The sequence below is a fragment of the Macaca fascicularis genome, chromosome 1 (genome assembly GCF_037993035.2).
Source record: "Macaca fascicularis isolate 582-1 chromosome 1, T2T-MFA8v1.1".
Lineage (NCBI taxonomy): Eukaryota > Metazoa > Chordata > Mammalia > Primates > Cercopithecidae > Macaca > Macaca fascicularis.
In genome coordinates, this window is record NC_088375.1 from 11464943 (window position 1) to 11482260 (window position 17318).

The 17318-nt window shown below is 37.8% G+C and overlaps 1 protein-coding gene across 9 annotated transcripts in view; it reads right to left on the reverse strand.

Annotated features, from left to right (window-relative positions):
* Positions 1–17318, reverse strand: part of RYR2 (ryanodine receptor 2) — a 787495-nt gene that overhangs the window by 139808 nt on the left and 630369 nt on the right. For all 9 annotated transcript variants that reach the window (XM_065543167.2, XM_065543147.2, XM_074038447.1 and 6 more), the window contains 2 exons: positions 15966–16087; positions 8930–8979 (listed from right to left, as the gene is read on the reverse strand). In XM_065543167.2, coding sequence (XP_065399239.1) covers positions 8930–8979; positions 15966–16087 — 172 coding nt within the window. The remainder of the gene's footprint in view (positions 1–8929; positions 8980–15965; positions 16088–17318) is intronic.

Here is a 17318-nt window from a genome sequence, read left to right on the forward strand (position 1 = left end):
AGGAAGAGGCAGACTGTGGGAGGAAAGGGATGGGTGGGGCGGGGGCGGTCCTAACCCTTGCTTTGCGCATATTAAGTGTGATGGGCCTATGAGTAATTCGGGTAAAGATGTAGAATAGGCAATTGATTAAAAGGAAAAAAAAAGTCTTCAGTACAGGTAAGAGATCTAAGCCAGAGCTGTACACTTGGGCATTGTAAACATACATTTAATTCTAAACATCATGGGTCTAAATGAAACCAGCCAGCACGAATATAAGTATAGAAGAAAAAAGGCCCAGGGCCTCCAGTGTTTGGAGGCAGAGGAGATAAGAAAGATGCAGTACAGACGATGGGAAAGAGGAGGCCCATGAGGAAGAAGAGATCCAGTGCAATGTGTATGGGTCCTGTGCCACTATTAATCAACCCCAAATCAGAGAGGCAGGTCCTTCACTTTTCCTAAAACACCCAGTTGTCTGTCCCTTCCAATCTGCTGTCTGTCATTATAGATTGGCAGTGTTTGTACTTGGTACTGAGTTTTCCTGTGCCCTTTCCCATAAGGGGTGGCCGGGGCTCTTTTAAACTTCTATTAATATAAGCTTGAGAGGCTGGGATTTTTGTTTGCTTTGCTCTCTGCACCTAGAATAGTGTGTGACATACAGCAGGGCCTTAAGATACTTGTGGACTGGCTTTGGGATGTAAGAAGAGTAGGAAACAGCACCAATAGCCAGACAAATTCTGTGGGTTGACTGAAACTGTGTATTGGGAATATGAAATTTCTGTGATGCTAAAGGAATAAACTATAAACTCCACACATTTTTACATTTTGGTAGGCTCCTTTTAGATGCAGTACAACTTTAAATAGAAATACCTCTATGTGAAAATGGGAAAGGGACTCTAAGAATGTAGAAAAAGTAGAGTCTTCAATATTTTAATTTGTAGACCAGGCAAAAGCGTCAATCCCATTAGCATATGTAAGAAGCCTAAAATAATGAGTAGTCTTGAAGAGGTAAAGCATGTGGTAAGGCTTTTCAATAAAATAACGACTGAAATATTGTCCTTCTTAAAGCTATCCAGATCACCATAATCAGAAATGTCAATCATGGTACCAAGGAAGAACAGGGAGGGCCAGTAGAGTTTTCTAAGATGATAAAACTTTAAGGTGGCAACAAGACTTTTATGTACTTAAGTTTACATAATTGCTTCATTGCTCTGGGTGGTGTAAAAACCAAAAGATTGATAACTTTGCAACTCACAGTATTCCAAGGACCCAGCTATTTCCCTTGTCCTCAGATACACACCTCTCATCACCTCTAAGCACTTAGGGAAACACTGACAGATTGCCTCTTTGTCCTTAAGATTGTGTATTTATATCAGTGCATTAAGCTGTATGTAAAAATAAAAAGTACATAATTAAAATAACAACTTACACCTGAGTCTAATAACAATGGAGACAACATTGGGTTTTAAAAAACATTATGAGAACTCTCATATATGACTCTCTAAATAATAAAAACAACAAATTACATAATATAAATATAAATAATTTTTGCATATTAATCCCACATTGTTTTTTAAAATAAAGTTTCTATAACTCAGGAATTCTCAGTGTTAAATTTGACATATATGGCAGTTCTGTCTTATAATCTGATAAACTGAGAATTCAGAGAATGTTGACTTCTCTCTCTTCTGGAAACAGTGATAGCAGTCATTCTACTTTTTATTTTTCTCTACTTTTCTAATATTACATTCTTTTCTCTGAAGAAATGATCAATCTTGGCAGAACTTTATTAATAATGTGAAATACCACTATGCCAGAACTTATAAATTTCTCTCACAATTATGAGAGAATAGAGAGAAATTGAAGAGTATCAATGACTTTGTTATTTCTAAAGCCTGTGATATTGAACAGAGTAAAATTATTGGTTCCCTAATTTGGTGAGGAGTTTCAGTCAAACTGAGGATACATTTTGAATAACTACATAGTCTACTCATTTTTCAAAGCCAGGAAATTGTCCTATAGTGCTATGTTCAACTGAAAGAATTATCTGTATCGCTCTAATACTATGTTGCTCTAATACTATGTATACTTTATTACTTTCATTATAGGCATCTAATTGCAATATTTCTGAACTTCTCTAAAAAGTAGGATTTTTTACAGTATACATAAGAAGTTAAATCTAGGGAAGAGTTGTTCTTGCCATGCATATTGTCATAGTCCTACAGAATTTTTAAATTAGAGAAACATCTCAGTGATTCTCCAGTTACAAAGAACAAGGATAAGAAAATAGTTACACAATGTGCATGATTGGACTATTACATTCTCAACTTAATGGCACACTGAATCCTCAAATAGGCTTCTATCCCCAGTGATTCCGAGTACTTTAAGTAATTTTTCTTTTATTGTATGTGTCCTACCAAACACAAGTACAATCTGAGCCTTGTTAGAGATAATACAAACATATTAATTTTCTAATATAATAACTTCTGAGATAAGACAGCAATCATCATATAAATACATCAGTGTTTTTTGGAGAGATATTAGAAGTATCAACATGAACTTAATCTACTAATTTATTGATTAGGGAGAAATAAGAGTTGATAGAATCCATTCTATTACTTTACTTAGTATCTACTTTTAAAACTCTCCCAAACATAACATTAAGATTTAGGCACTGGTATAAGTTAGGCATACTCACCTAGAAAAAAACTGAATATTTTAACAACAGCTACTGCTTCATGTTAAACACATAATAATATTTATCTTGATTAATACTCCTGTAGCTAATATTGGAGTTGCATTAATGATGTTATATATCGGGTTCTAGGTCAACCCAGAAGTGTTGCAATACTATGCTCCTTGTATTACAAAATGCTGGCTTTTTGTAATAACATCAGATATTCCCAGATGTACCTATGTCATTAATTCAGAAATTCTCCACTAACTCTGAGGACTGTCCAGGTCATTCAATGTCTCACGAGGATGTTAAAAAGGCACCAGAAAACTGGAAATAAACTGGCCTATAAGTGATACATATTTTGTGCCAGCCTTTTCAAATAGTTCCTGGAGCTGAAAGGATCATTGTTGGTTGAGTTTCATGATCTTATTATTTTAAGGGTCATTAATTATGTGTTATTTTCTTTTCACTGTAAGTGGCCTAAGTACTTCCATGGACCTCTTAAGGAATAAGAGAAAAAAACAAAAACAAAACATGATTCTCACCAATTGTAGGATAATTAGGTACCACATTTTTCTTAATAATCTCTTAAGCAAAATAAACAAAGAAAGCTGTGTCATTTGTGAATGTAAGAAAATTTCCAAGTTCTTAGCACTTATCTCATAATAAGTGTCTGCATACTTATCTATCTTCTCTATTAGACTGTAGGCTTCTGGAAGGCCGGATCTGGTTGGCTTATTCATTCATTCATTCATTCATTCATTCATCATATATTCCTAAAATATCCACTGTGTGCCAGACTCCCTGCCAGGCACTGAGAATGCAACAGTAAGACCTCACAGAGCTGAGAGCTTTTGCGAGTGAGACGTTAATCCGGTAAGCACACCATCCGTGATATGGAGGAAAAGTACACGGCACCAGAGACTGTTATAACAGCAGAAGGGAGTACTACCAGGGAGGTCAGGGAAGCCTTTCCTGAGAGAGTAATATTTGGATTGAAGTTTGAAGGACGGATAGTTTGTTATGAGTGTGAAGGATTGAGGATATGAGTGTGATGTGTGAGGGTCCTTTAGTCAGGCGATAATTACAGCATGTGCAAAAACCCTGGGCAGAAAGGAATGTAACACATTCAAGAGGCAGAGAGAAGGCCAAGGAAGCTGAAGCAGCATAGGGAGCAGGAGAGACTAGGCTGGGACATGAGGATGGAGTGGCCCATGGGGAATGGAGGGTGAAACACTAACGTGGCTAGGTTAAGAAATGTGCTTTCTATCCTAAAGGCACGGGAAGCCACTGAATATGCAGGAGTGTGATCAGAGAAGCGTGTTATGAGAAGATTCGATAAGATCATCGTGGAACACGGTTGAGAGAGGCAGGAGGGGACTCAGAGAGAATGGTCAGTATGCTCCTGCAATAGTACAAGTGAAAGATGTTTGCATATTGTCTGGGTTCCGGAGTGGAAAGAGAAATAAATCTTCATTTTCCTATCCTCACATCTTGAGTGAATGCCTTTCACATGGCAGACATACAATACATGTTTATTGAATGAATGCATAAAATGAATATCATTAAGGCATTCGATTTATTTTCACAGGTAAAAAGAAAGCTGTTAAGGAGTGCTGATAAGCACTGCCTGTGCCGCCCTCACTATTACTGTTGGACTCTTAGTTATCAGATGCTGCTTCCTCTAAAAATGATTGAAAGATTCTAACAGACTGTAATAGAAGGGCTGATGTATCCTCTAACTGCCTTGAAAATAGTAATCAGAATTTCTAGGTAGCAAAAGTCAGGGGAAACTCTGGGAATAAAAGCACTATTTCTTTAGTCAACATTGGGTCCTTGAAAATGGCCAATGATAAGGATATCAGTTGTCAACCTGCCTATGTCCTATTTATGTCCTACCTGGATTTCCAAAATTCGTTATGTGCAGCAACTTACAATCACTACCAAGCTTTTCAGAATTCAAACAGGGAAGTCTATATTTAAACAAGATGCTATTTTCTTTCTTTTTCATTCCATAAATTATTCTAATTGATTCATCAGAATTCTGTGGGTAATATGGCTTGTCTTCCTTTTTAAAAACCTTAATTTTTTAAACATAAAATAAAATGGTTCAAATGCCTCAAAAATAATAGATGAGGCATAAAAACACTATTATCTTAATTCCTGAATAGTGTCCCTCAATGCAGAAGAAATATTTTAAAGTAGATAACAGATAAACAAAAAATATAAAAGCCCAAGTTTTAAGAATCCTCATTTCATATGTCAGAAAAATATTTCAACCACAGGTGAGGTTTGGAGATATAATTACAATATGGCAGCCAACCTAGAATAAATATTTCATTACCCATCAAACTCTGCTCACCCAATTACTACCACTAGAACAAGTATTTTGCTCTTCATTTATTTTAATGCTCCTGTCTTGTCTCCAGTTTCTGACATATTCAAGGTTAACGTGTATCTTTCTACATCCTTACCTTCACTGATCATCACAAAACTCAAGTATTTTCTTGTTAACCTCAACTTTCAATTCTGTCTTAATTTACTCTTAGGTTTAGGTCACGAAAAAATCTTTAAATCAAGATAGTACAGGAAATACAAGATAGTACTGGGAATATGTGAAGCTTAAATGCTTAAGACTTAAAGATTCGGCCGGCGTGGTGGCTCACGCTTGTAATCCCATTGATAATCAATGTATTTCCTGCCAGAATGCAAGAAAATGATAAAGGTAGAGTGAAAAAAATAGATTAATATGACCATATTCAAACAAGTACTGCATATATGCTACTGGATCTCTCTGTTTGGAAAAATCCACATTGGCATAGCCGATAAATCAAAAAGTAAATAGTTGAGTTATAACACTTCTGATTCATTCTGGAAACGGGTGGATTTTAAAGGCTTTACTGTGTTTATTTTTGTGTGTGTGGTATGCAGTGTTGGCTCACTGCAACCTCTGCCCCCCAGGCTCAAGTGATCCTCCCACCCCAGCCTCCTGAGTAGCTGGGACCAAAGGTATGTGCCACCACGCATGGCTAATTTTTTGTATTCTTAGTTGAGATGGGGTCTCACCATGTTACCCAGGCTGGTCTTGAACTCCTGAGCTCAAGCGATCTGTCCACCTTGGCTTCCCAAAGTGCTGGGATTCCAGGTGTGAGCCACTGCACCTGGCCCTGTGTGTGTATTTTAAATGGCCAAGTCTCCTAGTTTAGTATGTAATTCATGTCAATAAAGTATAATAAGCTTTAGATAAATTAACAAAATCTAATAATTATAATAATACTAGAAACACCTTATATGTGAAAACTATAAGGTTACACTTTACATGGCACTTCAACTGAATTATTTCACACAAAATCGATCTCTAAGTTTATTAGGTATTTTAGCCCACTTTAACAATGGGAAAAATGCAGGTTCAGAGAATTTAAGTCCCTTGTGCAAATCATTCAGCTTGTTAAGTTAGAAAAATAGGACTTACAGCAAGGTTTTCTGATTCCAAGCCTGCTATTCTCTCTAGGATGTCATGTTAGCATCTACAACCCATAATATGTGAAGTTTAAATACTATACCAATACCCATAATACGTGAAGCTTAAATGCTTAAGTCTTAAAGATTTGACTGGGCATGGTGGCTCACACCTGTAATCCCAGCACTTTGGGAAGCTGAGGTGGGCAGATCACCTGAGGTCAGGAGTTTGAGACCAGCCTAGGCAACATGGTGAAATCCTGTTTCTATGAAAAATACAAAAAATTAGCCATGCGTGGTGGTGTGCGCCTGTAATCCCAGCTACTCGGGGGCTGAGGCAGGAGAATTGCTTGAACCCAGAGGCAGAGGCTGCAGTGAGCTGAGATCACACCACTGCACTCCAGCTTGGTGGGCAACAAGAGCGAAACTTCATCTCATAAAAAACAAAAAAAGACCTAAAGATTCTAATAGTTTGGCAAGTGTGTACTAGAGTATGTTTGATTAATAAAGGCTTCTTGAAATTTATATTTTTATAGGCAAATATCAAAGCAAATTTGAAATAATAACATACACTTTAATAAAACAAAAATGTGTAAAAATACGCTTTGAGATGTAAAAAAACACATACCAATTCTCCAATAATTTCCCCTTAAAAATAAAAATAATAGTATTAAAAGGCTAAGGGATGAAACTACAATGTCTAATTGAAATACTAGGACCACATGGGGAAGGAATTAATGTTAAGGTCTAGTTTTTCCCCCCTAACAAGCATGACAAACTGTATTACACATTTATCTTCAATGATCAAAATTAAATGATATATTTAACAAAAATGGAATTTCAAGAACAGCTGAAACGAATCCATAGAACAGAGTCTACAGAGAGTTCCTTTGGAGATGGTTATAATTTGAAAAATGGCACAAGGGAGGCTCCTGGGCATGTTGGAAGTGTCCCATGTCTTGGCCTGAGCCATGATGAAACGGTTGTATATGCATATACATTTTCATCAAGTTGTTCTTTTTATTTGCTTGTATTAGAGACACGGTTTTGCTCTGTTTCCTAGAATAGAGTACAATGGTATGATCATAACTCACTGCTGCCTCAAATTCCTGGACTCAGTGATCCTTCCATGTCAGTGTCCTGTGTAGCCAAGACTATAGGCGTGTGCCACTGCACCTGGCTAATTAATTTTTTTTTTCCTTTTTGTAGAGGCAAGGTCTTACTATGTTGCCCCAGCTGGTCTTGAACTCCTGTCCTCAAGTGATTCTCTCACCACAACATCCCAAAGTGCTGGGATACAAGCATAAGCCACCACACCTCGCCAAGATGTTCTTAGGATTTTGTACTTCATGTATGGAATACCTCAAAAAAAATTTTTTAAAGGAAATTATAGTGAGGTATAACAGGAAAAGAAGACTAAACAATAAGCAGGAAGTTAGAAACAGCACCAAAGAAAATATTATTAGGCTCATTAATAAGACCGCAAAAGGGCAGCTGATACGTATAATTAGCTAGTACTTGCTGCAGACAAATGGAGAATATTTGAATCCATTGTTATTCTGAGAAGGTTAAAGAGTATATGAAAATCCTGCCTGAATAAGCCCATGAAAATTTTTCTCTGTTGAAGAGAAGTGAAACAAAAGTCAGTGAACTAGAAATTATTCTAAAGATAACTGCCCCACTGATTTTTAAATAACTGAAATATTAATGTTAAAAACTCAGGCAATTTTAATGAAATATAAATTTTCACTACTATATTTAAGAGCATCAAATATTGGATATAATACTAGAAACCAAATATAGCAATAACCTACTATATCCAGAAACTATTATTTCTCAAAAAATGTAATGTGAAGAACTTATTTGTGCATATGTGTACATATGTATATATATACACACACACACACATATATATACACACCCATTCCTCAGTTCAACTGTGACTTTGTAGAAATGACTTAATTTTTTTAATCCTTAGCTTTTCCTGTAAAGAGAATTGAACTTATAATACCTCTAGCGATACATTCAATGTTTCATTACTAAAATCACCCCAACACTGTCTCAAAACCTAGAGAGCAAAGGGCTCACATTTTCTTTGGCAGTTTATAAAATCAGATGCAGGAAAGTGTGAAACACAAATTCCACCAGCCACTAGAGATTCTAAAGCCCCACGGCAGGGAAAATCTGCGGAAAGTGAGTGCCCACCCTGCATGGCTGTCCGGAAGCAGGTGCTCTGGAACATGGACTCCAGCTAGGTGAATTCTCAGAAACAAACAGAAACTGACTCTGGAGTGAGTGGTGCTAGAAAAGCCACTCTTGCCAAGGGAAGCTCCGAAGCTCCTTGGCTTCAGTGTCTTGACTATGACGTTCCAATGTTTGGAATGCAGAAGACATGCAAATCTGTAGTCAAGAGCATTAAAAAACATAAGTGCAGTTTAAAATTCTGATTTATAACAGCTCATTAGTTAATCTATCAGAGGTAACCAAACACAAATCCAAGGGCCTGGCTTTGTTTTGTTTTTACCCCTGAGATAAAATATGGCACAGCCTGCCATTTCCATTCATTTGCTCTTTAATAATAGCCTTTTTATTTTCAGTTATGCTTTGGACTAGTGTAAAAAAGATAAGAGTCCTCAATTTCACCATACATGATGCTATTCATGAACAACCTCGAGGACCTTATCTTGGCCTGCAACGACCATGCATGCAGCCATGCAAACATGCATCCATGCAACATAGCAGCACACAACACAGTGCAAAAACGGCAAAGAAAACCAAGTGATGGCCATGCTTGTATTTTTTCAAGGGTCTCCTTACCAAATAGTGAAATCCTATGCCTGACAAGAACTCCAAGTTTGCAGAATAGGCTGAAGACAAAAGAAAAACAAAAGAGAAAAGGGAAGGGGGAAGGGAAGGTAGAAAAGACAGGGGGAAATTAAAAAAAAAAAAAAAAAGGAAGAAGAAGAAAGAAAAAAAAAAAAAACAGCTGATATATGAGCCGGAAAAAAGCAACATGATGTCACGCAGAAAGAATCAATTCTCTGAGCAGAATGTGGAGTAAAGGTATTAAAGAAAGAGTCTTTGAGTGCATATCTTTAACAAACATGGTTAAAAAAGCACATATTATAAGAAACCAAAAAAAATTGAAAGCAAAGCTAATTAATATAAAAGCAATCTATATGAACCCCATAAGGATATAACTACTGAAAAACCACAAGGAAAAAATTTGGTTTTATCTGCCCAGATGTACCACTGAAACTCTGGATTTAAAAAATATGTATATATACATATATATATATTTTTACATTATTTTACAACAGAAGTATGGTGCTTTGGGCATACAATGTTATTTTAAGTTTTAATATGTTTCATTATTTGAAATCTCCTTCTTCCCCAACCTTGATCACACTCCTTACATAAGCATCCAGTGAATTTGAATACAGTAAAGTAGGAACCGAATTTGAGCAACTGATAATCACTCAGAGGAAAGCATTACAGATGTGATAACTTAAAGACTCTGGATACCAACAAGTTCAGTATATTTCTTATCTGCTCCAGAGAAGGTTCCTGTGTCTTTGAGTCCTTCATGGCAATTAGCAATGAGCCAGTCCAAATAATGGCTGCCCATATTCAGCATTCAGCCTGACAATGCTGGTATCCACTCTCAGATCAGACCCTTGAACCTGGGAGATCCCTGCTATTTGTCCTTTCTTTTCACTGAGCCTCAGCTGGGTGGGATCCTCACAGGTCCTTATTTTGAGAAATACCCTTCACTCATTTCCATGCTATACTCCTATCTACTCATCCCTCAAAACTCAGCTCAGTTTATTTTTAGAATAAACTCATTCAACTAAATAAAACTAAATAAACTCAATAAAATAAGGATGTCAGCATTCTGACATCCAGCCCTCCTGTACGGCTCCCAACCTAGGCTGCAAGAGGTCCATACCCAGATGCTCTCAGGGGCCATTTGCAAATCTCTACCAATACAAGTGACATTATTTTCACATCTACTCACACTCTTCTCAGCTCTCAGATTGCACAGGCTCTACCCAGCCAGCACCTACCCAAAAATATCTAACCTTGAAGATCCATTTGTAGAGTACCACCCACACTCAGCTTGATTTTTCCCAATAATGAGAACAGCTAAGTCCTCCCTGACCATGTTCTCTTGCAAAACTCGGCATTAACAGCTGTGATCAAATGTACAGCTCCCCAGGACTAGGGATAGAGACCAGCCATGGAATACCATGAAAGTGGCTGATCAGTGGCAGGATGGGAAGAGAGGGAAGCAGAGAAGGTAACATTTGTGAGGTTGACCTCTTTTACAGTAAGTTTTAGCCATCACCCCTCACTTCTGTAGCAATGTGGATTCGTGTATTGGTGAAAATTATGTAGGCTATTTTGCAGCTTTTCCAAGAAAATGTTCACCTACAAATGTCTGAGTGAATCTGAGGTTTTGGGGAATTTCTTATCAGAACAAAACATTTTTAAAACAATGATCTATTCAAGCGGCTACTAGACATGAGATTAGACCTGAGGCCCTTGACCTGCATGATTTATCTTTGTGCTATAATTTTAAGACAATAAAACAGGAGAAACTTTGTCCACGTGCCCTTATCTACTGAGCTTTATGACTGACAGCTGTGCATGCTAACTCAGCGAGGGTCTTTTTTTCTAAAGCGAATAATTCAGTTTGGAACGGTATATAAGAGACTGTTTCTACTGAGCTTTACGGCTGACAGCTGTGCGTGCTAACTCAGCCAGGGTCTGCCTTTTTCTAAAGAGAATAATTCAGTTTAGAATATTCTTTGGATCCCTGTATTCAGATCTATTTTAAGTCATGTATTTTGCCTATTCCTCTCTAGTATCCAGAGTGAAATATTCTGAGATATTCTTGATGATCCAGAATTTATAATGCTAGGATTAGGTTTCACCCAATTAATCCAAACCTAGGATGTTTTGCTATCATGGCAGACTGCTCTATGTTTCATTTATCAAATTATATGTAATGCCTGAACATCTGTCAGAGAAAAATGACTTGACGATCTCTGCTGATTCCTCACCACATGTGCCACCAGAGAGAAATACAGATATAGAAGACAAGGTCCTCAAAGAGGGCACATCAGAACTCTTTCCCTTCCTGCGCAATCCACTTTTAGGGCATGGTATTCATAGAAACTATAAGGATTAATTATTAAAAGCTTTGCCTATACTTTCTCTAAAAAATATTTTCTATCATACTGTTGTCCCCTTTCTCTGCTTCCCCTCATTACCAACATTCTCCAGAATTTATAAGACATCCACTTCTTCAGCATTTACTCATTGTCTTGTACCACAACACTCCTTTGCAGCTCACCAATGCCCCTAATCAGCAAAGATAGTAACCCTTTGTTTTCTGGAGTTCTGTCAACAGTACTTGGCATTGTTTATTACTTAAATCTTGAAACTCTTACCCTCCTTGGATTTTATTTATAGTATTTTTTTTTTTTTGCTTTCTAATTAATCATTCTTGATGTTCTTCAAAGACCTATTTCTGAAAACCCTGTAAATGTAATAATTCTCCAAACATTGGTATTCAAAACCTGTTGTCTCTTTCTCTACTCTCCTTCAGTTTTATCTACTTTCAGAGCTTCAAGCATTATATATATATGTTTGGATAATCCCCAAATATGTCATTTCTTGCTCTAACCTCTCAATTAACCCCACATGCTAATATTTCCAATCTGCTGGATTTCTCCAGTTGAATGACCTGCGGGTACCTTCTACTCTGATAAATACCTGACCAAATGTAACCTCTTCTTAGAAACTGTTCTTTTTCTGAAATATGTTGTTTCTGTTCATGATACTAACAATATTCCAACTACCCAGAGTTGAAATTTCAGCACCAAGTTGGACCTCTTTCTACTTGCCATTTTACTCATCACCAAGTCATGTTGACTTTCTCTCCTCCCGGTTTCTCACCCCAGCTCCTGTTTACATCCCTTCTATATTCCCAGCACTCTGTAGATGTTTCCACTGACACTCATCACAGCTTCTTGTAGAGTTAGCTCTGTATGTATGTGCCTACTCAGCTGTACTTCTAAATTTATTAAAGTTAGGAACTGTCTTATTGTGTGTATATAGCTTCAGGCCTCAGACAGCATGCCGCACATAGCTGGCATTCAGAGATATCTGCTGAATGAGGCCAGGCGCAGTGGCTCATGCCTGTAATCCCAGCACTTTGGGAGGCCGAGGTGGGCAGATCACCTGAGGCCAGGAGTTCACGACCAGCCTGGCCAACATGGTGAAACCGTATCTTTACTAAAAATACAAAAAAAAAAAAAAAGCCGTGCATGGTTGCAGGTGCCTATAATCCCAGCTACTCAGGAGGCTGAGGCAGGAGAATTGCTTGAACCTGGGAGGCGGAGGTTGCAGTGAGCCAAGATTGTGCCACTGGACTCCAGCCTGGGGGACAGAGTGAGATTCTATCTCAAAAAAGAACAAGAAGAAAAAGACACATCTGCTAAATGGATAGGCGGGCAGCACCACCTATTTGAGGCAGCACTTCCAACACTATAGCCTGGGTTACTGTCTAGGCCTCCAAGTGCCTGCCATGGCCTCCCAACTCTCCCACTCTCATCAATTATACTTTTGCTGCCAGATTGTATTTCCCAGAGGGAAGCTCTGATCATTCTCTCACTTAAAAAGCTTTAACAGCTTCTTAGTGTTAATTAATTAGGTTAAAAAAATTGTGATATAATTTTTAAAAGAAGATTCCTGATTCTGACAGTTAATATCCGTTACCATCTATATAACCTAGCTTTCCCCTAAATTACCAGCTTCTACATTTTATTTATGTAGTTATCTACATTTAGCAAATATTTTCCTTCCTTAATCTCTGACCTACAAATGGTCCAAGATCAACTTTGACTGGCTTGATTTCCATAAATCTCTCACCCCTCTATATCCATCCAAGGTGGTCTTGCTTTACTTTGAATCCCATCGCACTGCCTGGCTTTCTCTTACTAGGGCTATGCTCATATTCATGTATTTAGCTACTGCAAAGTATACTCCAGACATGACAGTACTGACCTTACATACAGTAAGTGCTCAGTATATAATAATTTCTTGTGCCAGGAAGTATCTGAACATCTCATGAAACATTGGTTTTAATTGTGGAAAAGTTAACTCAAACCCACACAACTATTGCTACTCACATCTGTTAAACACTTAAAACCATTATCATAGTGTTTATCATGCGAATGAAGATATGCTTATTTATTCATAATGGCAGGGCCAGTTTTCTACCTATTAAGTTTATACCCTACCAATATTTTTCTATACAAGCAAATTAAGTCCTCTTTAAAAGTTGGGTTAATACTATTTGAGCATATATTTTATACTTTATCATGATCATTTTCCAAAAGTGTTAGACACTCATTTCCATCATGTTAATGACTGCACAGCATTTTGTACAGACATGAGCCATCATTTATCACTTCCTTATTCATATTTTCCTCTATGATTTTCTTTCTCTCTGAGGTTAAATTCTAGCTATGTTTGGCACTAACGTACTGTAATAACATAAGTTACTTTTATTATGCACCTCATTTTCTATGTGTTGGAATTTTAAATGGCATATGCTCCTTTTTTGGGGAAATACCAATGGGATAAGCAAAATTTACCAACCCTTTTTCTATTAGTAGAAGTAAAACTGACGATGAAATACAGTCATGCATCGTTTAATGATGGCGATTCAGTCTGAGAAATACATCATTAGGCAATTTCATTGTTATTCCCATAAGTACATCATGGAATGTACTTACACAAACCTAAATGGTATAGCCTATTGCTCTGAGGTTACATACCTGTGCAGCATGTGACTGTACTGAATACTGTAGGCAACTGTAACAAAATGGTATTTGTGTTTCTAAACATATCTAAAAAAATTAGTAGAAATATAGTATTATAATCTTACGGGGCCACTATCATATATGCGGTCCAAAATTAATTGAAACGTTGTTATGTGGTACATGACTATAATTAAAAACATTCTGGTGCAGTGTCATTAGAGAGAGGGGTAGTCTAGGGTCAGTCTAGAGCCCCAAAGGGACATCAACTGAGGCTAGCACAAAATAGCGATGTACCTCTGATTTATTCTATGAGGGATACAGAATTGCCCAAGGAAAATGGGCCAATTTTCTTTTTTGGTGTATAGTTCCATGAAATTTTTCCAGCTTTATAGAGGTATAATTAGCAAATACAAATCATATATATCGAAAACACACAATTGGATGCTTCTATATATGCATAGTATGGGCTCAGTGAATAGTTCTAAGGGTAAGGCTGAAACTGAACGGAGATAATAAAACACAAGACAGGAGAGGAGGAAAATAGCAGAATTTGCATCGATTTCTTTGAATTTGTCTCTATTTTCTCTGATTTTATTTTATCTTTATATAACTGAGTGATATCTAGATTAACAACACCCTTGGAGAACAAAGTTCCTATTAAAAAAGGCTAACAGACCCAGGGAGGAGTAGGAGACTTCAACGTGTCCTCAATTTCATGATGTTTAAGGGTAACTTGGTGCCTTGGGATATTCTAGCTACTTGCGTGCACTCACAATCCACAGGGGGATCCTGGCTCAGAGTAGTGGATGTGTGTGCTTATGAAATGACAAGGGAGGAGCTGCTCTCCCTCCCAGTGAAGGTGGGAAGGAAGGCCATGTTCAAGTCGGAAGCGGGGGAAATTCACGTCATGGAAAGTAACTGCATGGCCTCTCTCCATGTGGCAGCAATTTGTGGAAACAAAGCATGCCGCTGGGATGGAGTCCTGCTGTTATTTTAACTGTAATCAATTTTATAGGAAAGTTCATTTGAAGAAGTTTGAGGACATGTTTTATACTGTTGCAATCCCGTATCGCATGACTGGCCACTTACTATTTGGTAAAATAGACAGTAAGTGAAAGAGATGAACTGAAAATTCCACTCCAGCTGCATTCCCCAGTGTTATGCAGTGCAGGAATCTTTTCAGTTCTCCACCCTCTCACGAAGGCTGTATGCAATCTCATCTCACTCTGTCTAATAGGTGGAGACCGTACTGCCTTTCAGCACAGCATTAACGTCAAGTCCGAGGAAAGCCTGTATTTTCTCCAGTGTTCTGCTTCATGCCGTGTATTCACTTTTATAGAAATTTTGTTCCGATACAATCTAAAAACTTGGTATGGCTTTTGGGCAATGTAATATTACAGAAGTAAACTTGCTCCGTAATTGACTCTCGTGTACATTAAATTCTAGCAGAAGTTTGAGTGAAAGGACCTGATCTCCCCAGCCGAATCACAACTGAGTCCATAAAGAACCCTTTGGTTTAAACAGAAATGAGAAAGCATTGCCAAGAGGGGAAACCTTCAGAAATTTTGTAGGTATCTTTACTTCATTTTTCTTCCAACATTGGTCATTATTTTTAAATTAAATATGTATATTTGGGACTTTTTTCTGAACAATAAAGGCTGGCAAAAATATCAGATTTGTGGAAATGTTAAAGAAACTAATGTCAAAAGCACCATTTATCACAAATACTAATATGGTGATGCATGTCCAGCCTCTACATGTAGATTCTGAAATGAGTGATATTTTATCCTTCTATCCAGCATTACACTTAGCAGCAAAATATAAAGAAATTCAACATCTAGAACACATATCTTAACTCGTAAAAACTGTTTTCATCTAGTGTTTGCTTCCATGAAGACATGGACCAGGGAAATGGGCGGATACTCTCCATATAGTCCCACGTCAAGGTCCTCAGGTTCTCTTTGCAAATGCATATACACCTAAGTCATACAACAGTGATTATTTTTATAGCTGTTTACCTAGTCACCATTTCTTTCTCTTTGTTGGAAGCATGTCCTCCAGAGCAGAGAGGTCTGCTTGCTGCAGATAAGAAGTATAAACGATGGTTTTTGAAATACTGATCAATTAAAGGAAGAACGACCTGAAAGAAAGGAAAAGAAGACAGATCTACGTAGTGGAATCTTTCAGGGGATGAATGAGAGCTGAGGCTTTGGAGCAGTCAGAGTTCTGTTCACATGCATCAGGTCTCCTTATGTCCATGCCAGGCAGGTCATAGTATGCCCCTCTTAAATCTCACTCTACCATCTCGAGTCCATAGTGGGGAAAGCAGAGTGTGGCAGGATGTGACTATGGGGAACAGAGCAAACTTGCAACAGTTTGGAATTATTCTTAATATTTTCTCAAAAGGAAATATTCTCAATGTTTTCATATAATATAGTTCAGTGCCCAACAGACCCCAAAATAATCCATAGCTACCATATGTTGAGTCTCTACTATGTGTGAACATTGCAGCTGATGATAGCAACTCTTCTGTAGGGTAGATGCCATCATCCCTGCCTTATGGGTATTAAATGGAGAGATAGAAATGTGTGACTTACTGAAGGTCACATTACTACTTACTTGCCTACACAATGTTCTTTTAACCTGGCCTTTCTCAAAGTGCACTTTCCATTTCTATGCACGTTTCGTCCTGCTGGCCTTGGGCCCATTCCTCCTCCTCACTCTGTCCACTCGCATCACCTGGCCTTGTACACACCAATCCCTCTGTCCGGCATGCTCTTCTGCACTCCACATCCTACTCACCCTGGTCCTCCTGTAGATCTCAACTCAGTGGTGCTTTGCTAGGTAAGTCTTAGCTGATCTCAACTAGATAAAGTCCCACATTCTGAGTTCTGACAACATCATTTGCAATTTTACATTGTACTTGTGGGACTTTGGATTAAAGTCTCTCTTTCCAGGAGCCTATGAGTTATGCAAAAACAATAAACATTTCTGGGTTTGTTTTCCATTATACCCCTTTCCTGGGGTTGGGTCCAGAACTATTAACTGGTCTCTTCTGTTTGCCACTGAATCCCTAGTACTAAGGACTGTGACAGGCCCATGGCAAGAACAAGATTGGCACTACCAGTATGCAAACTCAAGTCTATCTAAATATACTTCTTTTTCCTACCATGCGGTAGAGCACAGTTATATATAACAGGGACATCACCAGTTTTTATTGTTCTTCCTTGACAGTCGGGATATTGTCTGAATTTAGTGACTGGCACATAGTAGGCACTCAATATGGTAAATGAATGAATTATAGACTTAGTAGAAATTAAGCCACATTAAGCATCTGTAAACAGAATCACTAGGGGTGCTGAGTAGATGGG